Raw genomic sequence first — 26,166 nt, forward strand, 5'->3', positions numbered from 1 at the left:
CAGCAGGTTCTCCTCAAGGATTTGCCTGTATTTGGCTCCATTCATTGTTCCCTCTATCCTTACAAGTCTCCCAGTCCCTGCCGCTGAAAAGCATCCCCATAGAATGATGCTGCCAACACAATGCTTCATGGTAGGGATGGTAGATGGGTTAGGAGCTGTGCTCAGTTTCTGCCAGACGAAGCACTTTTCATTCAGGCCAAAAGGTTCAATTTTCATCTCATCACAACACAAAATACAGACTTGGCATTTAATATGGAATATTTTTTTTGTGGGGGTGAACTTACTTTTCAAGATGTCTTAGAACCAAAAGTTCATTGGAATTATGTTGAAATTATTCTAGATTTTGTTAATGTGACCTTTAAAAGAAACAAAAACCACATTTGACATTTCGAAACAAATAAATTGATCCTTGAAAGTGATGTAAACTGATATCGAACTCAATTCATGGACAGTGCTGTGTTAAACTTCTGTACGTTTTCCAGAAGTATCTCTTTATTTTGCACATTAGCCAAAATTTTTTTTAACAAAAACAAAAGTTAAATTACGACTGGGATTACAGACAGTAAAATTACAGTTCAGTACTTCGTGTAACCCCCACGAGCATTCAGGAGAGCACGTACACGTTGAGGCATGCTGTTCACGAGATTTGCCAAGGTTTGGACAGGAATCACTTGCCATGCAGTGACAATAGCCTGCTGCAATTCACGCACAGAGGTCGGCTGTTGGTCCAAGTGGTCGATTTGACGCGTTAATTCTGCCCACATTCTCTATCGGATTCATATCTGGGGACATGGCAGGCCACTCCATATGCTCTACACCACGGTCAGCAAGAAAGTGTTGGATCATGCGAGCACGATGAGGCCGTGCATTGTCATCTTGGAACACAAAGTTTCCTCGAAAGGCTGCACGAGCAAATGGAAGCAATGTTTCTTCCAGAATGGCCCTGTACTTGAACTGGTTCAGGTTTCCATTCAGAATAAACAGGTCAGTTTTGCCCCCTGCATGAAAGGCAGCCCAAACGGTCACCCACCACCTCCAGCTTGGACTCTTGGCACTATACAATCTTTGTTGTAGGCTTCGTGCACTTCTCTGCGCACTCGGACACGGCCATCTTGACGATAGACCAGAAATCTAGACTCGTCACTGAAGATCACGTGATTCCAGTGTCCTGGCTGCCATTGACGGTGCTCTCTGGCCCACTGCAATTGGCGCTGGCGGTGTTGTCTGGTCAGGCGTGGCTTTCTCAGGGGACGCCTGGCACGATAGCCTGCTTGACCCAGTCATTGGTTGACTAGCCTTCTGGATACAGGCACATTTGTCAGTTGCTGCCACTCAGCCCTAAGCCGATTAGCTGACTTGGTACGGCCATTGCGGACTAACCGGTGCAGCTGGCGGTCATCCCTCCTTGTGGTTCTGCGGGGACGTCCTGGCCTCGGTATTGGAGTAGTGACACCCCTCTGAGCATTTCGTTTCAGGATCTTTGACACCTGACCTTGAGTGATGCCATACTGCCGAGCAATAGCGCACTGTTTCATGCCGTAATTTCCTAAAGCCACCACTCCATGACAAACAGCATTGTCGAGTTTGCGGACCATCTCCAGAGGAAGCGGCAATAACTTTTGGAGATGTGCAGCAGTTGTTTTCCACGAATACAGAACGCAACAACCCTTGTATACCCGACGTGAAGCCAATCATCAAATGCACCTGTGCGTACATTTTGCCACGCCACCTGTGATATAATCCTGTTGTTGACTTCTTGCTGCGACAGATAATCAGTGACATGGTTCTTTTAACAAATAAATCACCAAAGTGTAAAAGAAACTCACCAGATTGATATACTGAGTTAAGAAAGTAAACCCAAGTCAAGAAAAAAAATAATTCCATATTAAATGCCAAGTCTGTATTTTGCCTCATGCTCTCAGAGTCTTTCACATGCCTTTCTGCAAACTCCAGGCGTGCTGCCATGTGCTGTTTTCTCAGGAGTGGATTCCATCCAGCCAGTCTCCCATTAAGCCTCAATTTGTGAAAGGCTGCAGAGACTGTTGTCCTTCCCAAAGGTTCTCACATCTCAGCCAAGGAACTCTGTAGTTCTGTCAGTGTCGTCATTAGGTTCTTGGTCACCTCCCTGACCAAGGTCCTTCTTGCTCGGTTGCTCAGTTTGGTTGGACGGCCAGCTCTCGGAAGAGTCAGGGTAGTTCATTATTCTTTCCCCTTCCTAATAATGGAGCTCACTGTGCTCTTGGGAACTTTCAACACTATATAAATTGTTCTACAATTTATCCCCTTCCCAAGATCTATGCCTCCTCACAATTCTATCTCAGAGTTCTACAGACAGTTCCATGGACTCCATGGTTGAGTTTCTGCTCTGGCAAGCACTGTCAACCTTATTGTAAGTGGTTCGATTATGGGGATTAGATTATGGCGTCAGAGGTCAAATGTCAGAGGTCCCATTAGGTAAAAATTCTGCTACTGTGTTAATTTGTGAACCAGTGATGGGAGTTGGAACAAACTTGGTATAAGTATATATTATGATGCAAAGATGAACTGATTAGATTTCGGCATCAAAGGTCAAAAATCAGAGGTCGTGTCAGGTAAAAATGTGATACTTGAGAACAGCTGAATGGATTTAAACCAAACTTGGTACAAGTATTATAATGATGTAATAATGTGGGCAGAGGTATATCGGTCGACGTCGTGATGTCAAAGAGTGTCGCTCTAGTTTATCAAGGTCTGAAGAGAGGGAAGAGGCTGTGGGAGGCCTGTCTGTCTGAAGAATGAGGGGTGTCACAGCAGAGGGTGGAGTCCTCAACAAATAGATAAAGAGGATTTTCCAGACAGTCAGATAGATCATTGATGAAGATCAGAAATAGGACCGGGCCCAGAACACTGTCTTGGGGCACTTCCGCCTTGACAGGGAGAGGGGAAGAAAGATAGAGAAAGAAAGAGAGAAATAAAGAGTAAAAGAGTTAAAAGAAAAAGCAAGAATTAGAATGAATAAAAAGAAATGTGAAAAAGTAGAAAGAAGTGTGAAAGGAACAAAGAAATGTGCTCTTATTAGCATGTACCAGTAGAACATCCGTGCCATGTAAAATGTGACTTCCAGTCCTCAATTCACCCCCCACCCCACCCCCTTCACCAACTCCAAGTCATCAACCCCCCTTCCAAACCCCAAGTCCTAAACCTCCCCCTCTCAACCCCAAGGCTTCAACCTCCTACAAACCATAACTCCTCAACACCCCCTCACGCCACCAAAGGTCCTCAACTCCTCACCCCCCCCCCCCCAAAGTCTCAATCTCCCTCCCCCCTCCCACCTCTGTCCCATCTTTGCTTCCCACCCCCTCCTCTGAATCACAACTTTCTGCCCTCCTTCCCTCTTCCTGCTCATAAAAGCGAAAGGACATTCTTACATCGATCATTACGTATTTAATATCGTACCATCACAATCACTGAGTTTGAAGTTCTCTCACCTGGAACCTCCTTATAATTACTCATCAATAAATGGTCTCAGTATTCTGGTGTATGGTAGCAGGGTAGCTGTTTTTCAGATACCTCAGGGAGTGACGTCCCTACCCTATGTGAGTCCCAGGCTCAGCTGGCTCCGGCTGACAGTACCTGGTATGGGCCCCTTGTCCAGGGTAACGGATCCCCACTGCATTGTGGAGGAAGCCTCTTTAGGCTAAGGCTATGAGAAGGACACTGAGATATCAAACCACACCTGTAGGTCAGCCTGGGAAGCGCTAAATCGTGGATAAATGTGCCTATGAAGGTCAGCGGTGGCACCAATTTGGGCATCACTGCGCAGCATCTGCAGACAGCTGTGTCGACATTGGACATCAAGGACAGCCGTCATCATACCGTGGACCTGGCCAGTCTGCTGCACCTATGTGCATCAGACTTCACGTTGCATTTACTGCACCTGCAGCCAACGATGCTCATAGGAATAGAGAGAGGGACAGCACACACCTCTATCACTTTAATCAAATCACTGTGCAGGTTTTTTCCCTTCATTGGCACCAGCTCACCTGCTCACTTTCTCACCACCCATTGTTACCTAGACAGACATCTCACAATGCACAATGCTCAGTGAGCACGCCAATGAAGGGAAGAGATTTGTTGAAAGTGATGCCTAACACCATTATTCTGGTGTATTTTGTGTCACGAACAATCTTTCAAAAAGTGATTTTACCAGGTTTGGTAAAAATAAATAAAATAAAACCAACTTTTGATTCCTATCAACCCACTTTTCGTCGCCTCTAACTTGACACGTTTTTTTATTTACTTCACAGATGTGAATTACATGTCCATGCACATGTGAAATACACTGTTTGGAAATATTGTACTTGTACACTATTCAGCCTTGGAAACTTGGGCAAAAAAAAAAGATTTTTTTATTAAAGACTTCAAATATTAATCATGATTTTTCCCCTTCTAATTAAAAAAACATACCTTAGCTTCATGAGAGACGATGCGTTGTTCAGTTTTTAAAATGTACATAAATTCAGCAGTGCTCTTGATTGTGCGGTAGTTTTCCTTGGGCGGTGTGTATGAGATAGCATGCTCAATCAATCCCAAACAACCATGCATTACATCATTTAATCAAAACATACCTTTCTTTCCTCGAAAGATGCCTTTATAACACTAGCAACGGTACCCGCCCTATGGGCGGGGCTTCAATTGTGAGGCCCAAATGAAAAGGCAAAATATCGGAAATTGAAAGCTTTTTTATTTTAAACGATTTATATAAACATCTGTTAAATCATATCACACGCAAATCATCAAAATCTAAACAGTGTTTGTAGAATTTCAATAAAAGCCACATCACTGTTCATATCGATAAATATTATTCCATCGTGTTTGGGAAAATTGGGAAAAGATTGGAAAAACAATATAGACTATTTTACTCCAGGGTGTCCCAGGATTACCCACCCAAAATTTCGCTGCGATCGGTTCAGCCGTTTTCGCGGTACCTGGGAACAGCCGGACAGACGGACAGACATTTGGTGAATTATAGTAAGATGATATAAGATGCATTGTTCAGTCAAATGAACACCAGAAGCCTGAAGCCTAAGGCCTATAAGTAGCGACCAAAATTGTGGCGATTTGATTTTTTGAGGTTAGAATTGTGGGCGGAGTCAGGCCAGTGAAGCTCCGCCCTGGACGGACAGACCTTCAGAATGACTGGTGCTGAAAATGCAGTACATGATGATACAATTAGTCCTGATAGAAATGGATTGATTTGTGAATCCCACAACCACTGCCCATGCATAGTGTGGTGCAGCCATTGTGTGACACCTTGATTATTGTTAAAAAATGAGAAAGGTACACATGCATTATAATAATAATAATAATACATTTATTTTATATAGCGCTTTTCAAGAAGCCCAAAGACGCTTTGACAGAGTACAAAAAAACAAGTGCAAAAAGACAAAAATCAATAGGTAAATAATATCAAAGCAAAAGGAAGGAGAAGGAGAAGAGATAGTCAGGGGTTAAATGCTGTGGGTTAAATGTTGAATGCAGTGTTGAACAGGTGGGTCTTGAGTGATGTTTTGAATGTGGTGAGTGAGGAGGAGTCTCTGATGGTGTGAGGTAGTGAGTTCCAGAGGGTGGGAGCAGCGATGGAGAAGGACCTGTCCTCCCAGAATCTGAATTTGGTCGGCATGGAGGGGGGAGGGGTCAGGAGGTTGGTACCAGCAGAGCGGAGGTTGCGGGTGGGAGTGTGTCTGGAGAGGAGGTCAGTCAGGTAGGATGGGGCCAGGTTATGGAGGGCTTTGTAGGTCAAGAGGAGGATTTTGTACTGGATTCTCTGGGGGATGGGGAGCCAGTGAAGCTTGTAAAGGACGGGGGTGATGTGGTCACGGGTCCGGGAATGGGTGAGTAGACGGGCAGCGGAGTTCTGAATGTATTGGAGTTTATTGATGATTATTGAGGGTGAACCAAAGAGGAGGCTGTTGCAGTAGTCCAGATGGGAGGTGCTGAAGGCGTGGATGAGGGTTTCTGCAGCCGTGGAGGAGAGGGATGGACGGAGACGGGCGATGTTTTTCAGGTGAAAGAAGGCTGTCTTTGTGATCTGTTTAGTGTATTTGACGAAGGAGAGGGTTTGGTCAAAGATGATGCCAAGATTCCGGATGTGAGGGGAGGTGGATACTGGGAAACCGTCGATGTTGAGGGCAAAGTTATGGGTGGATTTGGTGAGCGTTTTTGGGCCAATGATGATTATTTCAGATTTATCATAGTTAAGTTTGAGGAAGTTGATTTGAAGCCAGGATTTTATTTCAGTGATGCAGTTTGTCAGGATAGCGTGGGTGGCGGTGGAGATGGACTTGGTGGAGATGAAAAGCTGGATGTCATCGGCGAAGCAGTGGAATTGGAGACCATGACGGCGGATTAAGTGACCAAGGGGGGACAGGTACAGGATGAAGAGGAGGGGGCCAAGAACTGAACCTTGGGGGAGGGGAGCAGTGGGGGATTTGCAGTTATTGATCGAGATGAACTGGCGTCTGTCGGAGAGGTATGATTTGATCCAAGAGAGGGCAGTGCCGGTAATGTTAAAGGTGGTTTCAAGTCGGGTGAGGAGGATGGTTTGATTGATGGTGTCAAAGGCGGCGCTGAGGTCGAGGAGGATGAGAATGTTGAGGTTGCCAGCGTCAGAGGAGAGGAGAAGGTCGTTGGTGATTTTGAGGAGAGCAGTTTCAGTACTGTGGTTGGAGCGGAATCCGGATTGGAATGTTTCATACAGGTTATTGGCAGAGAGGTGATGCTTAAGTTGAGTGGCTACAGCGCGTTCCAAAACTTTTGACAGAAAGGGTAGGTTGGAGATGCGTCTGAAGTTGTTTAGGGTGTCAGGGTTGAGTCCAGGTTTTTTCAGAATGGGGGTAACAGGAGCAATTTTGAGGGATCGTGAGATGATGCCTGTAGACAGGGAGGAGTTTATTGTTGCAGTGATAAGTGGAGACAGAGCAGGAAGGGAGGCCTTGACAAAGCTGGAGGGGATGGGGTCAAGAGTGCAGGTGGCAGTTTTCATTCCTATGAGGAGTTCAGAGAGGTCAGTAGGGGAGACTGGGGAGAACTGAGACAGGGGTTGGCAGGATAAGGGGGGGGGGGGGCAGGTGGTTTGAGGGGGAGCAGGTGCGGTGGTGGTTAAGCTGCTGTAGATGTTGTCAATTTTGCTTTGGAAGAATGAAAGGAAGGAGATGCAGTTGTCTACTGTGAATGACTGGGTGGTGGTGTCCAGGGGGCTGAGGAGTTTGTTTATTGTAGAGAAGAGTGCTTTTGGGTTTCCAGAGCCAGAGTGGACAATTTGAGAGTAGTAGGCGGAGCGGGCGTGGGAGGGGGCATCTTTGTAGTGTTGTAGGTGGTCCTTGTAGGCTTGGGAGTGAATTGTGAGACCTGTTTTATTGCAGAGTCTTTCAAGTTGGCGAGCACGAGTTTTCATCAGGTGGAGTTCAGGGGTAAACCAGGGAGCAGAATGGGTGAAAGAACCCGTTTTGGTTTTCACGGGCGCAAGCTGGTCAAGGCAGGAGGAGAGAGTGTGGTTGTAGTAGTCAGTGAGGTCAGAAGGGGTGTGGAGGTCAACGAAGGGAGAAGTGGACATTTTTTCAGAGAGGGTGGATGAGAATGAGGTAGGTGAAAGAGCGTTTAGCTTACGGAAGTTGATAGTGCGATAATGCCTTGGTGCTGGGGTGGGGATGTTGATGGTCATAGTGATGGCTAAGTGGTCAGAGAGGGTGAGGTCGGAGCCAGAGAGAAACCTGCATTGTTCAACGTATGCATTTTATCATCAAACCAGACTTTACACCAGCATTACATACACAGCATGTAGACAGTATCATTGGAATGATTGACGTTCTTGGAGTATTTCAGATTGTCCTAATGACAAATATGTTAGGACGAGGGTGGATAGAAAGATCAAGAGAGAAGGGTCCAGGATTCCTTCCTCACTTAAAAAAAAGTGTCACAACTTAATTTAGTTGCTGTACGTCGTCCGTTTCTACAACGAATGACATTATCTCCCCCATGGTTTCTATCATGAGTAATAGAAGTCCAGGATTTGGACCCAACGTTTTGAAAAGGAAATGGCTTCGAAGGTGATCATTAAAACTGGACGCACTGTTGGAACATAAATTATGATGACGTCACAATCAGGCGAATATTGTTTATCAGTAATGAAGCATGTCATCAACGATAACATTCAGTTGGATCATGCATTAACGATCAATGACACCATCAGGAAAATCAACAAAGACACAATCACGTGATCTGTATAGGCTTTTAGAGCATAAAGATTGTGTTAAACATCCACACACACCTTCAAACTAAAACAACAACAGACAGGTATACCTCGGCCCAATCCAGTTTATGTGTGTATGTATGTATGTATGTATGCATGCATGTATGTGTGTATGCATGTATGTATGTGTCTGTATGTATGTATGTATGTATGTATGTGTATGTGTATATGCATGCATACATGTATGTATGTGTGTATGTGTATATGCATGCATACATGTATGTATGTGTGTGTATGTGTGTATGCATGCATGCATGTATGTCTGCATGTATGTGTGTATGCATGTGTGTATGCATGCATGCATGTATGTATGTATGTGTGTATGCATGCAGCATGTATGTATGTGTGTGTATGTGTGTATGCATGCATGTATGTATGTATTTGTGTGTATGTATGTATGCATGCATGTATGTATGTATTTGTGTGTATGCATGCATGCATAAATGTATGTATGTATGTACGTATGTGTGTATGCATGCATGTATGTATGTATGTATGTGTGTGTGTGCATGCATGTATGTATGTGTGTGTATGAATCCATGTATGTATTTGTTTGTATGCATGCATGCATGAATGTATGTATGTGTATGTAGGCAAAAACCAATAGGAAACAAGAGAGAAGTCAATGGTGTGCCATCATAAATTCCCACGCTTCCCACCGAAAACAAAATTGAAAGATGGCAAAAAGTTCCACCAAGAATGATGCAATATCAAATTTTGAGTTAAATATTTTTTTCCCCATTTTGACCCCTGTAATCATAGGTTCTCACCTATGATTCTCACCTATGTTGTTACACAAATTGTAACATATTTCATGCTTTCCCCAATGTTGATTGTATGTACAAATTTTCATTTAAAAATGTTTAAAATGTGCCCAATAATTGCATTTTTTGACCTTTTGACCTGGCCTCAGGGTGTGGGGCCAAAAATGATACTGCTCTTGCACCTTCTTGCCATGTGGTGATCATCACTACCAAGTTTGGTGAATTTCTGGACAACCAGTTGGGAGGGGATAGTGTGACGGACAGAGAGACAGACAGACAGATGGAGCAGGTCACAACATTCGCCCATTTTCTTTGAAAAAGTTTGGGAATAATAAAATACCTGAAATGATTAATGATCCACCATGGAGAGAAGAGAAGATGACGCATTAATGAAATGAGAGAAGATGAAGATGGCATACATACTTGTACATACATACATACATACATACATACATACCAACATGACACCCAAGTCCTACAAGGCATGACATTTTAAAAATGGCAGAGCCAGAACATGCAACATTTTATATACATTGCCCTAGAAAAGGTAGAATACATACATACATACATACATACATACATACATACAGGGTGGTCCAAAAGTCCTGTCCCTTTGGGTAATGTTAAATATTTGCTATTAATAAAAATACTTTGTTTACGTGTTTATTCATCAATTTTTCGCCATTTCAGTCACAAATCATAATATCATATTAATTTAATGGACAATTGACTATGTAATTGAAGGAAACTTTCAAACGAAGCTACTTGCCATCAGACATTCTGCTGTTGCCTCGTGTGCCTGACTGAGGCCCTGAACATGCAGAAGAACAAATTCTACCTTTTCTAGGGCAATGTATATAAAATGTTGCATGTTCTGGCTCTGCCATTTAAAAAATGTCATGCCTTGTAGGACTTGGGTGTCATCATAGCCCAAAACAAAACAGAAAAGCGGCAATTAATCATAAATACAGTATTTTTTTAGTATTATTCGATGGGACAGGACTTTTGGACAATGCAGTGTAGGTGTGGTCTGTTCATCTCTGTCAAACTATATATGAAACTATATCTGTGAAACTATATATGAATATACAAATATATAAATAAATTAATATATTTATATACCCAAAGACTGAATATCCGAAGACCCTGAATACCCGAAGACCCAAAACACCCCAAAGACCCAAAACACCCCGAAGTCCCAAAACACCCCGAAGACCCCAAACACCCCGAACACCCAAAACATCCCGAAGACCCAAAACACCCAAAACACCGCGAAGACCCAAAACACCCAGAAGACCCAAAACACCCCAAAGACCCAAAACACCCCGAAGACCCAAAACACTCCGAAGACCCAAAACACCCCGAAGATCCAAAACACCCCGAAGACCCAAAACACCCCGAAGACCCAAAACACCCCGAAGACCCAAAACACCCCGAAGACCCAAAACACCCCGAAGACCCAAAACACCCCGAAGACCCAAAACACCCCGAAGACCCAAAACACCCCGAAGACCAAAAACACCCCGAAGACCCAAAACACCCCAAAGACCCAAAACACCCTGAAGACCCAAAACACACCAAAGAGCCAAAACACTCCGAAGACCCAAACCACCCCAAAGACCCAAAAGACCCCGAAGACCCCAATTACCCCGAAGAAGCAAAACATCCCGAAGACCCAAAACATCCCGAAGACCCAAAACATCCCGAAGACCCAAAACACCCCGAAGACCCAGAACACCCCGAAGACCCAAAACACCACGAAGACCCAAAACACCCCGAAGACCCAAAACACACCGAAGACACAAAACACCCCGAAGACCCAAAACACACCGAAGACCCAAAACACCCCGAAGACCCAAAACACCCCGAAGACCCAAAACACCACTAAGACCCAAAACACCCCGAAGACCCAAAACACCCCGAAGACCCAAAACACCCCAAAGACCCAAAAGATCCCGAAGACCAAAAGACCCCGAAGACCCCAATTACCCCGAAGAAGCAAAACATCCCGAAGACCCAAAACATCCCGAAGACCCAAAACATCCCGAAGACCCAAAACATCCCGAAGACCCAAAACACCCCGAAGACCCAGAACACCCCGAAGACCCAAAACACCACGAAGACCCAAAACACCCCGAAGACCCAAAACACACCGAAGACACAAAACACCCCGAAGACCCAAAACACACCGAAGACCCAAAACACCCCGAAGACCCAAAACACCCCGAAGACCCAAAACACCACTAAGACCCAAAACACCCCGAAGACCCAAAACACCCCGAAGACCCAAAACACCCTGAAGACCCAAAACACCCCGAAGACCCAAAACACCCCAAAGACCCAAACCACCCCAAAGACCCAAACCACCCTGAAGACCCAAAAAACCCCGAAGACCAAAAAGACCCCGAAGATCCAAAATACCCCGAATACCAAAAAGACCCCGAAGACCCAAAATACCACGAAGACCAAAAAGACCCCGAAGACCCAAAAGACCCCAAATACCAAAAATACCTGGAAGACCCAAAAGACTATGAAGACCCAAAACACCCCGAAGACCCAAAACACCCCGAAGACCCAAAACACCCCGAAGACTCAAAACACCCCGAAGACCCAAAACACCCCGAATACTCAAAACACACTGAAGACCCAAAATACACCAAAGACCCAAAACACCCCGAAGACCCAAAACACCCCGAAGACCCAAAACACCCCAAAGACCCAAAACACCCCAAAGACCCAAAACACCCCGAAGACCCAAAACACCCCGAAGACCCAAAACACACCAACAACAACAACATGCATTTTAAGGCCATTTTCCCTGCTAGAGCAGGGGTTAGCCTTGCGGTCCCCATGACAATCTTCTCCATTTTGCACTATTTTCTGCATCTCTCCTTGTTAACCCCCTTGCCCGCATTTCTTCTTCCACCATCTTTAGCCAAGTCTTTCTCGGTCTTCCCCGTCCTCTACTTCCTTCTACATTAATTTCCATCACTCTTCTCAACCAGTCACTTTAATCCTTCCTCAACACATGACCAAACCATCTCAACCTGTTCCTCTTCACAGCATCAATCACAGGCAATATTCCCATCATCTTTCGCAATTCATCATTTGTCTTCCTCTCTCTCAACGATACTCCGCACATCCGTCGAACCATTCGCATTTCCACCCTTTCCAACCTTCATTGCTGCTCTACGTTCATTATGCATGTCTCGCTCCCATAAATCATAACACTTCTCACACATGCAGCATACATCTTTCCCTTCAGCTTCAGCGACACTCTCCTCCTCATCAGCACACCACTCAGTTCCCGAAACTTCTTCCATGCACATCTCACTCGAGCAACCGTTGCCGAGTCTGATCCACCTTCTCCATTCAGCATGTCTCCGAGGTAGCAAAATGTTTTCACACCTTCCAGCTTCACGCCATCTCCAAGATCCAACTCAACATTTCCTCCATCTGCAGCTCCCTCTGTGCACAACTTACATTTGAATATAGCTGCCACACTGGTAAATGACCCTCTCAGACCACTACATTTTTGATGAACCCACTCAGCGCACATTGTACATTGAATGGAGTTCACTCCGACACCCTTCCTGCACACAGCACACGGCCGCTTCCCAGTTCTTTCCACCTCACCACATGCTTTACCACTTGCCATCACCTTCGTCTTTCCGATATTCACCTTCAGACCTTTTGTCTCCATACATTCCTTCCACTTGTTCATCTTTTCCTTCAGTCCATCCATACTTTCCACAATCAACACCAGATCATCTGCATACAACAACTCCCACGGTAAACCCTCCTTTACGTTCTGAGCCAGCACCTCCATCACAGCTACAAATAGTACATAGTGGACTTAGTACCGACCCCTGATGCACTCCCACCTTCACCTCAAACTCACCACTGTTCCCATCCTTCGTCCTTACAGCTGTGCACGTTCTTTTGTACATTGCCATCACTACTCTGATCAACCATTCCTCCACTCCTAACTTCCTCAATGCCCATGTCAATACTTTGCGTGGAACCCTATCGAATGCTTTCTCCAGATCAACAAACCCAAAAAACAACTTCTTCCTCTTCTCCATGTACTTCTCCTGCAACTGCCTCACAATGAAAAGCGCATCTGTCGTTCCTCTTCCTGGCATAAATCCAAACTGCATTTCGTCGATCTTCACTTTCTTCCTTATCCTCCTCTCCAACACCCTTTCCAATACCTTCATTCCATGCTCCAATAACTTTATCGCTTGGTACGAGCCACACTCCAGAGGGTCACCTTTCCCCTTGTATAGAGGGACGAGGGTACTCAGTTCCCAGTGCATGGAATGCGGCCTTCTTTCACCACCAGATTACAGATCTCTGTCATTCTCTTCACACCCCAACTTCCTGCTGCCTTCAACATATCTCCCACAACTCCCGTCGGCCCTCCCGCTTTTCCACTCTTCATTGCTTTTATCGCTTCCTCAACTTCCTTTGCAGTTATCGTCTCTGCCGGTCCTAAAACTGGGTTACTCTCTATTAGTCAGGTTCACTATGTTAACAAATATAATTTCTTTCAAAATTTTGGGATTAGCAAACCTGTACATTTTTGGAATCTTCAGAGCATGGAGAATCTGAAAATCAATGTTGGCATTTGCACAGACACCTGCATGGCCGCCATTTTGGATTTTGAAAATGGCCGCCATAAAATACATATTTTGCGCGATCTCGGCTTCTAGTCAACCTAGAGACTTAATTAAATATGCTAATCCTATGTTTTCTGGGTCAAGGAATCCAATAAAGGCCTCAAAATAGTGCTCAGGATTATAGAAAAGCAACAAACAAAGGTAATTGAAAACCATTGTCTTTATATTTGTGATATAACTGTATTACATAATACATGATATTGCAAGTCCTTTGAAGTTATAGGTTGTTATAGGAAGTTATAGGTAGTATCAGATTGAACTATAAGTCCTATACACAGGATCTACGAGGTCTATACCGTTCAGGAATATGCTTTTACAGATCTTCATCACTGTCCTGAGTGTCATTTTCGCAAAGGTGTCTACGCAAATGTAAACATTAATTTTTGGATTCCTCATGCTCTGAATATTCCAAAAATGTATAGTTTTGCTAATCTACCAAAATTTTGAACGAAAAAACATGGTGAACCTGACTATATGTTGCCATCCCATTCATTCTCTGTATTCAACAGCATTTCCATATATCTTTTCCATCTTCCTTTAATTCCATCTGGGTCGACATCGATTTGTCCCGCTTCATTCTTCAAGCAACTCACCCCCATCACATCACACCTCTCTTTCGCTATGTGCTTTGCCGAAGACCCAAAACACACCGAATACCTAAAACACACCGAAGACCCAAAACACCCCATAGACCCAAAACACCCCGAAGACCCAAAACACCCCAAAGACCCAAAACACCCCGAAGACCCAAAACACCCTGAAGACCCAAAATACACTGAAGACCAAAAACACCCCGAATACCAAAAACACCCCGAAGAGCCAAAACACCCCGAAGATGCAAAATACCCCGAAGAGCCAAAACACTCCGAAGACCCAAACCACCCTGAAGACCCAAAAGACCCGGAAGACCCAAATCACCCCGAAGACCAAAAATACCCCGAAGTCAAAAAAGACCCTGAAGACCCAAAAGACCCTGAAGACCCAAAAGACCCTGAAGACCCAAAACACCCTGAACACCCAAAACATCCTGAAGACCCAAAACACCCAAACACCCAGAAGACCCAAAACACCCAGAAGACCCAAAACATCCCAAAGACCCAAAACACAGAGAAGACCCAAAACACCCAGAAGACCCAAAACACCCAAAAGACCCCGAATACCAAAAAGACCCCAAAGACCCCGAAGACCAAAAATACCCGGAAGACCCAAAATACCCCGAAGACCCAAAAGACCCTGAAGATCCAAAAACACTCCGAACAGCCAAAACACCCCGAAGACCCAAAACACCCAGAAGCCCCAAAACATCCCGAAGACCCAAAACATCCCGAAGACCCAAAACACCCCGAAGACCCAAAACACCCCGAAGACCCAAAACACCCCGAAGACCCAAAACACCCCAAAGACCAAAAACACCCAAAAGGCCCAAAACACCCCGAAGATGCAAAACACCCCGAAGATGCAAAACACCCCGAAGATGCAAAACACCCCGAAGAGCCAAAACACTCCGAAGACCCAAACCATCCTGAAGACCCAAAAGACCCCGAAGACCAAAAGACCCAGAAGACCCAAAATACCCCGAAGTCCAAAAGGAACCCGAAGACCAAAACGACCCCAAAGACCCAAAAGACCCCGAAGACCCAAAAGACCCCGAAGACCAAAAATATCCCGAAGACCCAAAAGACCCCGAAGACCAAAAATACCCGGAAGACCCAAAAGACCCCGAAGACCCAAAAAGACCCAAAGACCCTTAAAAACCAAGAAGAACCAAAAGAACCTTAAGACCCAAAAGCCCCTGAAGACCCCAAATACCCAAAAGACACCGAAGACCCTTAAGACCCAAAAGCCATGGAAGACACCAAAGACCCTGAAGACCCAAAACATCTCAAAGACCTAAAATACCCTAAAAGGCCCAGAGGATCCAAAAGACCCTGAAGACCCAAATGGCCCTGAAGACCCAAAACACCATGAAACCCAAAAGACACCGAAATGGTAAAAGATGCCTACCCCTCTGAAACGACGTGCGGTGAGGCGCGCGGAGTGCGCCAAGTCACGCTAGTATATATATAAAAGAAAGTTTTTGTTTGTTTGTTTGTCTGCACATGCTAATCTCCTGAACGGTGAAAGATAGGAGGAATCCTCTGAAACAAAAAATGTCGGGACGGGCCTCGGAAAGATTATAGGCTAGGTGGCGAGGCCGGTCGAGGCCGCTTCGGCCGGGCTGGGCCAATTTCGCAATGAAAAGCTGAGCTGAATTATAAGTCAATCTTCTACGGCCGCGAGTAAAAGCTGAAATATAGTAGTAAATTCATTCAAAAACAATTTTAAAAATGTCGGGACGGGCCCCGGGAAGGTTATAGGCTAGGTGGCGAGGCCGGTCGAGGCCGCTTCGGCCGGGCTGGGCCAATTTCGCAATGAAAAGCTGAGCTGAATTATAGTAGTCAATCTTCTACGGCCACGAGTAAAAGCTGAATTATAGTAGTAAATTAATTCAAAAATAACTAAAAATGTCGGGACAGGCCCCAGGAAGGTTATAGGCTAGGTGGCGAGGCCGGTCGAGGCTGCCTCGGCCGGGCTGGGCCCATTTCACAATTAAAAGCTGAGCTGAATTATAGTAGTCAATCTTCTATGGCCACGAGTAAAAACTGAATTATAGTAGTAAATTCATTCAAAAAGAACCCGGGAAACGCCGGGTGCTTTTGGCTGTGTGTGTGTGTGCGTGTGTGTGTGTATGTATATATATATATACATATATATATATACATATATATATATATATATATACATACCTACATATATATATATATATATATATATATATATATATATATATATATATATATACATACCTACATATATATATATATATATATATATAAATAAATAAATATATATTAAAATAAATAAATAAATAAATAAATAAATAAATGTTTGAAGGTAATTGATATTTTAAAAATGTTGTTTAGACCGTGAGACCTTGCAAGCATTTGTGTTGAGGATGCTAAACAACTTCCATTTCATATAAAAAGATTCAAAAAGCAGACGCCGTGACCATAGCTCCTGTACCTCTGTAGATCCCCATAGGCCGTGCCCGCCTGTCTGGTGCCCACCACGTCCGATCGCCCCCTCAGAGCCCCACTTGACAAAACTGCAGCTAATTAAGTCTATTCATTACGGCGGAAAATTAGAAGCCGCAATTGATAGCGGCAGAGCGCAATAAAGCGAGCAATTTATTAGAGCTTCGCACAGATGACGCACAGGGGACAACCCTACATTTGAATAGCTATGAACCGACCAAGGCACAAAACTTCATCTCACCATTCATCATCGCACTCACTTGACCCAGAACAGTGCGGAAAGGAATGTGAAAGTTAACCTGGCGCGGCTTTCACCTGCGTGCGTCGTTACCGAATTAACTTTTGGAATCCATTAGGTAGAGCCCTCTAAGGCGCTCGCGCAATGCTGGGGTCTTTGGGAGGACCTCAAGGGGGTCTTTGGGAGGACCTCGAGGCACGAGGCTGTTGGTACGGCGCCATTGCTCTTAAGGCGCTCGCGCAATGCCGGGGTCTTTGGGAGGACCTCGAGGGGGTCTTTTGGAGTTCCTCGAGGGGGTCTTTGGGAGGATTTCGAGGGGGTCTTTTGGAGGACCTCGAGGCACGAGGCGGTTGGTGCGGCGCCATTGCTCGTAAGGCGCTCATGCAATGCCAGGGTCTTTTGGAGGACCTCTAGGGGGTCTTTGGGAGGACCTTGAGGGGGTCTTTTGGAGGACCTCGAGGCACGAGGCTGTTGGTGCGGCGCCATTGCTCGTAAGGCGCAATGCCGGGGTCTTTGGGAGGATCTCGAGGGGGGTCTTTGGGAGGACCTCGAGGGGGTCTTTGGGAGGACCTCGAGGCACGAGGCTGTTGATGCGGCGCCATTGCTCGTAAGGTGCTCGCGCAATGCCGGGGTCTTTGGGAGGACCTCGAGGTGGTCTTTGGGAGGACCTCGAGGGGGTCTTTGGGGGGACCTTGAGGCGGTCTTTGGGAGGACCTGGAGGCACGAGGCTGTTGGTGCGGCGCCATTGCTCGTGCCTCGCGAGTCCGTGCCGTAAGTCGCTCAATGACAAAACGCCGTACAAAGGACGTCACCGGCAATTTGTCACCGGAGCTTTGCATCTCGGAAGCACAACAGCGCTGTCTGCATTAATTAGCTTAATCTATCTCGGCCTCAGCAAAAAATCGCGCAGACAGACCCGAGCAGTATCCGCCTCCAACGTCGCCAGGAGCGGCCGTTTCCTTGGCTTCCAGAAGTTCATTAGAGTTTAATTAGGGCGAGTTTGCCCGTCAGTATAAGGAAATGTAATTACCTTTCATTAATTCGGACCTGATTCGGTGAGAAGTGCTTCGTGCCTGCTTCTGTTCGCGTCTGAAGCAACAATCGCACTTCAATCTGCGATCGCGAAGCACAATTTGTTCGATTCGTTTGGGTATTTATTTGGAATCCCCGAAGCGAAGCCTTGTTTGCCCCTACGCCTCCCATCCTGGCTCCCTAAATTCCCGTCTTTGTGACGTCACAATGCGAATCGTCACAAAGTGAGTTGCACTGTCACGTGAGATCTGCAGTCACAGCAGAAGCTTCCCTTGGACGGAATAATGAAGGACGATCACGCACCTGCCTCCCTTACCTTGCAATATGCACGCAAAGCACATCGTTCAGCTAATTGTGAGCACCTTTTGAATACGAATTGTACAGGTTAAATGATCCCAAATTGCCCTTAGGCAGGATGAGTGAGAGGCAGGATCACAGAGATGACAACCAAGGACAGAGGGGGGCAGCTCTTACGTCAGCACTCTCTGTCCTTATTCTAAAGTAAATAATTATTTTGATGAAACCTTCAATGTAGAGATCCGGTGATAAAAACAACAAAAAATCCAAATATTTCCCTTTACGACTTAATGCACATCCAGGAATCCAGAACTATCCGCGACTGTCGAAGTTACCTGCTACAGGTACTCCACAAAACTCGACCCTTGCACCTGTGAATGTGACATGTCAATGACGTTTGAGATATTTATGACCTGCGCGCTGATGGGTTTTATCATCGATACTTCAAACACCTGCTTTCCGAGTTTCAGGTGCACACGTGCTGCAACCGTACGTACAAAAAGAAAACGACATGCTTCGTAAGTTTTCTAATTGTTGTTCAACATCCTGGAAACTCTTGACCAACAACTGATACATTCAGACGCACTTTCAGCCAGTAGTGTGTGTGTGTGTGTGTGTGTGTGTGTGTGTGTGTGTGTGTGTCAAGGTAAAATAAAGTGAAACTACAGAGTTAAAAGAACACCTTACCCCACTCTGTGTTGAGAAAAAGGACATGGGCGGGGTCTGCGAGCGGCAAATTTGATTGGTCGACATGATGTTAAATGCTGTCATATTTTGTCCACGTACTGCTAAACTGAAGGGTTTTGAAAGCGCTCGGAAGACGATTTGTGTTCTACAGTGTTCAAGTATATAATTAAACCAAAATAAAATAAAGATTTTAATGGTTGGAGAAAAAAACAATTTGGGGGAAGTTTACTGCCGTTGATGCAGCGTCTTTTACACCACCCTAATCTAACACGTTCATTTAGTTCTTCATGCATGTTGTTTGTGTCCTTTATGATGTTCTTAAAAACAGTAAGCTTCCTGTTTGGAATGATTTTCAATTTTGTTTGATGGACAGACAGACAGAGTAAAAAAAAATACCTCGCTCCTCCCACGCATGCACCATTGGAACTGTGGGAAGATCTACTGTAATCTAGATTATACCCCACAAGGGCTGGGTACGTACCGTTTTGTTGGAAGAGATGTAACGTCGATGCTTTCGATATTTGATGGTCATTAATTTTTTAACAATCGGTTTGTTTGTGTTTCACATTGAATGAAAAACGCAAAGGTAGAGCATGGCGATTGTGATATATGACAGGTTCGACGATATGTTCGGCATGAACGGCATATAAATCAAAATGGCGGTGTGTGGAGAGTCAGCCGCAGCACCGCCGTAATGACATCGGACATAATCACATCACCCTGCCATGTGACCAGATCCCAATCTCCGATTGGGATACGTTTGAGGGGACATACATACATACATACAGACGGACAAACACTGTTCTAGACGGCTATGCCGTGTGGGCGACGATTTTCAATTTTGTTTGACCGCCAGACAGACAGAGAAAAAAAAAATACCTCGCTCCTCCCGCGCATGCGCCATTGGGATAAATTCAGAGGCAAAGTACTGCTAAACTACAGGGTAAAACATAACATTCTATTTAAACTAAGTTGTTCCCCGATCATATACGGACGTTTGGAGACAGCCGGACAGACAGACAGACATAACAAAACCAATTCCTTAACTCCGCTTTTCCCTTCACGTGTGCGGAGTATAAACGAGTGCTGAAGCCGTTTACCTGTTCATTTTTTTATTACAGTTCGTAGGCCTGCATTAGGTAGTCCTTGGGAACCAATCCGATTGTACCGTTTAGATTTCCAACCCACCATCTGTCGGAGTCAAAGTCCTGGCAGGGAACAAGGAATAAAAAGATAATAAAGCTGTAACATATGAAGCTTAGATAATTTATATAGAGATAATAATAATAACAACAATAATTATAACTAAATAATAAACTTAAGAAGAAGAAGAGGCTTCCAGTTTCCAATAGGAAATGTGTGTGTGTGTGTGTGTGTGTGTGTGTGTGTGTGTGTGTGTGTTGCCAGTTTTCTGAGATGGCTGAACGGATCTTCGTCAAACTTGTGTAGAGGTTCATCAGTGAGTGCCTTGGAGTGTTTTAGGCAATAATAATAATAATAATAATATATATATATATATATATATATATATATATATATTCAAAATCTTTTTTTGGGATTTTATAAAACTCGCTTTAGAGTGCCTGAGCTTTTGTAAGGTGTGTGAAAGGTAATATTAAATCATCCCGATTAGTGCATGTGTGTGTCATATTATGATATAAAATATAAATTTTCATTATTGTTTAGGTTGAAGGTAGGGGAATGTTTTAGGCACCCACAAATTTGTTTTTTTAACCCCAAAATCGATTTCTTCAAAATGCTGTATTAAGGATTAAATAGGATTAAAACATCACCGAGCAACGCCGGATACTCCTGCTAGTAATTATAATAATAACAATAAAAATAACAAATAGGTTTTGGAAATTTCACTGACATTTCTCAGATACTGTAGTTGAGTAGAAAGTTGGACAAGGGTCGCTGCAGGAAATTAAATATATAAATAATAATAAAAGTAAAAATGGTTTTTATAGACCGATAATTACACTATCAGAGTTGTGAAAAATGTGAACCTTCTCTGCCCCCGAATTTTAAAGGGGTCACATGAAATGTTAGATATCTGTGCAATTGTCGATCCTCATCCAAAGACATCGCTGAACCGAAATGCCGGGATCTGGAAGGAAGGATGGCGTCACCTCTGGCGACTCAGGACTCTCGACCGTCTCCAATCGGCGCTCCCGACCAGCTCCGTCTGCACTGGGGTTGCCATGCTTGTCACGTATGGTGGTTGAACACACTCTATTAGGTTACACGATTCCAAGTGTCGTCCATGATTACACGTCAAATCCATCCCTTCACACTCTCACCGCCCCCCAGCCCATCCCGCAGAAGGAGCGCGGACAATGAAGCCTGGCAGTGAACGAGCAGTATCTTCAGGCCAAACACAAGAAGCATATCTCACCAGGTGACCCTCTACCTGCCTCAAGGCTACCATCGCATCGCGTGTTTATAGAGTGTGGGAACGAGCGCCGATATAGATTGGTGAGCTTCAGACTTGGCATACCTGGTAGCTCACCTTAAGGTGGCTTCACCTGATGTAACAGTGAGCCCGACAGACAAGCATGAGAAATTGCTCCGATGGGGATCCATCAAATCCATCTATCAAATGGGTCTTCTTTGTCCTGCTGAAGCCCCCACTCCGCCTGTATTCTTATTCATCGCCAATTCCTAATGAGGATGTTCATCCTTCTCTCTCATAATGTTTAGAAGTTATTGCTCCACAAATAACGAGAAACAAAGAGTGCTTGATTGCTCATAGAGGATGAATGATGTGTATACCGCGGCTGGACGGTACACCTTGTTGTACTCCTCTCAAATCAAGGACAGCCGAGCACCTTCCTGAGATGAAGGCATACCTGGCCTTGGCATGAAGACATTCACGTGGCTTACACTTCATCCTCTCCAGCTCGACGACCACGTCCTGACGGGACACAGGCTCTCATGTCCAGGGGAGAGCAAGTGTGCAGGTAAGGTGGAAATGTTTGGTCATGCATGACCAATCATTAAGTTTGATCTTATACAACTTGTACAACATAAACTTTCACATCCACAACGAGACTTGCAGCAGACTTGGAATTCCTTCCTGAAAGGTGGTGGGGTGCTCCATGGTGCAACCCCTTTTATGGACCAATATGATAATTCTATTATCGCATTTTATTTAATGAGGGAATGAAACACACATCCTCATTAACATATGACATGAAGTAAAATTGCAAATGACTTATAAACACGCACCTCTACCATAATGCCCCATAAATGTTTCATAAACACACACACACACACACACACAATAACACGTTTTTTTCCCCTTACCCTTCCTTTTTCACGTCCTTGATCTTCATTTGCTCAAATTCCTCATCTCATTTTACTAACACCGATTTCCTTTCACCCCAATGTACATAATAAATAGATGATCCCTAAAGAGAACTCAGTGATTAAAAGGTCCAACCTGCATGGATGGTTCTTACCTTACTGACAATGTAAATCATCTCTCCGCGTTTGAACGTGAGCTCATCATCCTTTTCACCCTTGCAGTCCCAAAGTCCTTGATAGAAGTTATTGAAGTCATCCTGGGTACCTGTGGGTGTCGGTCGATCAGATCAAGTGAGGTGAATATTTTATAGCAAGGAACTGAATTATTATAACATGCCAATGACTCTTTTTTAAGGCTCAAAGATAATTTTGGACTCCAAAATAGCATGAAATATTTTCACTCCATCTCAACTTTTACCCTTTAGTAAAATAAATAATGACAGTGTTAAATATCTGACATCGGGGGTAAAATAGCAGTCATTTAGAATAGTTATTTCATCATGCATGATAGAAATAGAGAGTTCATAGAACACAATACCCCGTGCAGTGTTGAGGTAAATACTTTAATTGTCCTAAAATAATAAAATGTTTTTTTAAAATTTTGTATACAACATCGAGGCTCGTGTAAGAGCTAACATTAATGACAAAAAAAAAGAAACAAAAAACAAACACACATAAGACGAAATAAAGGGAGCGGGAGACAAGATGGGGAGATAGGGGAAAGCACACAAGTACAACATTTGAGAGCAGGGACATCGGGAGATCTGTTCGAAGGGAGAGGGCTGGGGTTGTGGTGGGAGGGGGAGGGAAGGGGTACACGGTACAAAGCAAATTGACACTACAAGGAATTTCATGAATGAAGTCGGGGTGTATTAACAGGGGCAGAAAAGATCAAGGTTTTGGATGGGGGAAAATAAGAGATGGTGGTGAACAGCTGTTTTAAAGACCTGGAGGGTGGAGTGGGATTGAAGGGAGTGAGGGAGTTTGTTCCAGAGGCGGGAGGAAAGAGGAATGAAGGAGTGAAGGTGAGCAGAGAGTCTTGATTTTGGCACTTTAACCATAAGAGGGTTGCAGGCAGATCTTGTGCGACCTGTAGAAGTACGTGGGGGACAGAGCACAGAGAGAGCTGGGGGAGCAAGGCCGGAGAGGAGTCGGTAGAAGACAGAAAGACCACCAACCTGCCTGCGGTGAGTGAGTGAAAGGCCCTCAGAGTTAGCTTCATCGAGGGAGATTCCAACGATTCTGAAAGCTTTAGTTTCAACAGCGTGAAGACGAGCTAGGTGTGAGGCAGGAGCACCAGCCCAGAGGGGAGAACAGTACTCCATTGAGCTGCGGATGAAAGCCTTGTATGTGGTGAGGAGCTCAGGTGTGCCAGGGAAGGACTTCGCACGACGGAGGATACCCAGTCGGTGACCGGCTTTGGAGGCCAGCTGGGAAATGTGTTTTTCCCAGGAAAGATCATGGCAGACAGTGAGACCCAAGAGATTTAGTGACAGAACTTCTTGGAGAGGATTGTTGAGAAAGTAGATGGGAGGGTTGTCCAGTCGATCTTTTCGGAGAGACATAGTAAGAGTGTGAGATTTGTCAGGATTGAAAGACATGTTCCACTTGTTTGACCAGTCTGTGATTTTGTCCAGGTCTGCAGAGAGTGAGGAGGCTGCAGACGGCCGATCTAAGGGATGAGGAATGGAGCGGCAGAGAGTGGAGTCATCAGCAAAGAGATAGAGAGGATTTAAAAGATCGTTAAAAAATCCGGAAGTTTAACGCTACTGAATCACTTATACTCCACACTTTTACACTGTAATACGACGACGTTGAGCCACAGTTTAGGAGATGGAGTATTTATTGATCACCATAGAATGCAACATCAATCAGCATTGTACATTGCTATATCGGAGGCCTCTTCTTCACCCCAATATGTACCCTCTCACATGTCATGCTCACGTCCCAGGGTCTGCGCTTAACAGCTTCCATTACATACACCACTCTATAGAACACGTCGAGGTATTGAAAAACTGGAGGTTTTGGAAGTGTTATGAAGACGATTTGTTACCCTGCGCGCACGAAGTGAAAAGCAGGGTTAGGAGTACTTAACAAGGAGCCATGTTTCAATTTTTTTCCACTGAGCGGTTTCAGAGATTTGATGCGTAACGTTTTTCCAAGATGGCATCTGTACCACATGACCTATGATGTCATAATTATGATCAAACAAATTATACAGGCGGAGGCGCTCCAATGGTAACATTTTGTGTGAATCGGACCAACGGTTGCCGAGAAAATGAATTTTTAAAATGCAGGCACGTACGTATGCAACCGACCTCGGGAGGTATACTGCTTATTCTACCAGGTGAGCACCAGGGGTATTGCCCCTATGTTTTTCTCTCACGTTCAAGTGTATAATCGACTATATTAGAGAGATGTCTGTCTGTCTGTGTGTCGCCATTTTTCCCAGAGATGGCTGAACGGATCTTCGTCAAACTTTCAGAGGTTCATCAATCATCAGTGAGTGCCTGGGAGTGTTTTAGGCCTAAAAAGTATGAAAAAAAAGATGTTTTTTTTTCTCATTTTGTCTCAAAAAAAGGGGAGTGTCTCATTACCCCCAATCATCTCTCTCTCTGTCTGTCGAGCGCATGCATGGGCGCAAGTTATTTAGTTAAGTTGACTGAATATACCTGATGCGTTCTGTGGACACTAGTATTGTGTAGCGGGTAACCTGGGGATTAATTGATGATCGTTTGCTTTGTGCATACACGTGCTACCCCTGGTGCTCATCTGGTAGAATAAACAGTATACTACATGACTTCATTAGGTAGATTCCAAGCAGACTCATTAGTTAGATTCCAAGCCTGGTGTTGGCTTGATGTTGGTTAAGATCTTGGGGTCTTGAGTCGGAGCTCCTGGCGTGCCGTTGAAATAACAGTAGGCGGGCTGAGTCACCGAGTGTTATTAGCCTGTTAACCTCCCGAGGTCGGCAACATGAGTACTACATTACGGGTAACAGGGGCACTGCATCAGCGGCACAGCTGCACTTCCAGAAAAAAATGATGCAACCAGAAGCCACTTTCTGCATCGGAAACAACAACATTAATTCGATAAGATTCACGTGATTCAGTTCCTCAGCCAAATACAAGATCTGTCACGTGACTGCCTATCAACACGGTATTCCCTCGTACCAAGGACCTCAATCTGCACGGTAACGAGGCTCTGAACACGGGATCTGACAGGAGGTCTCGGTATTCGCTCGTACCAAGGACCTCAATCTGCACGGTAACGAGGCTCTGAACGCGGGATCTGACGACAGCAGGTCTCTGGGACAAGGGATTGTTGTGGTCATTTTGACACAACTCGTCAGATTTTAACCGGGCAACCGGGACGGTCTGGAGACTGTTACAATATGTTCAAGAAAATGGTGACAGGATGGCCTCGGCCCTAGAGGTACGCACGCTTGCCTCTAAGCCATTTAGCCTGGGTTTTAATGTCGACCACGCTAAAAACTGTCAACCTAGTGTTTGACAGGTAGTGTGATTCATCATTGTGTGTGCCATTCCTCGAATGTTAAACTGGCGTCCCATCTTCGTCATTAGTTGACAGGTGGTAAAGATCACACAATTCCCTTTGTGAAGAATAAGCGAGCTGTCGCAAACATGCTGAACAAATTCCAAATTACTGCTGGGAGAGACTTAGCACACCGCCCAGCATGACCCTTGGCTAAGAAACTGCTTCGGCAGAACCGACGCTCTGTAACAGAGTAAGGTGCATCGGTCGGATGTTCCAGCGAATCTATCAACTACAG

General features: G+C 44.8%; 1 protein-coding gene across 2 annotated transcripts in view; it reads right to left on the reverse strand.

The window, feature by feature from the left end:
• Positions 1–4,703: 4,703 nt before the first annotated feature.
• Positions 4,704–26,166, reverse strand: part of SKAP2 (src kinase associated phosphoprotein 2) — a 308,716-nt gene continuing 287,253 nt past the window's right edge. The window contains exons 11-13 of one of the 2 annotated variants that reach the window (XM_078766927.1): positions 22,529–22,638; positions 20,165–20,272; positions 4,704–4,967 (exon numbers count right to left, since the gene is read on the reverse strand). In XM_078766927.1, the coding sequence (XP_078623053.1) occupies positions 20,180–20,272; positions 22,529–22,638 (203 nt within the window). In that variant the 3' untranslated portion in view covers positions 4,704–4,967; positions 20,165–20,179. Of the gene's footprint in view, positions 5,185–20,164; positions 20,273–22,528; positions 22,639–26,166 lie in introns of both variants that reach the window. The other variant, XM_078766928.1, reaches the window with a different exon arrangement.

The sequence above is a fragment of the Myxine glutinosa genome, chromosome 12, assembly GCF_964187855.1.
Source record: "Myxine glutinosa chromosome 12, kmMyxGlut1.1, whole genome shotgun sequence".
NCBI lineage: Eukaryota > Metazoa > Chordata > Myxini > Myxiniformes > Myxinidae > Myxine > Myxine glutinosa.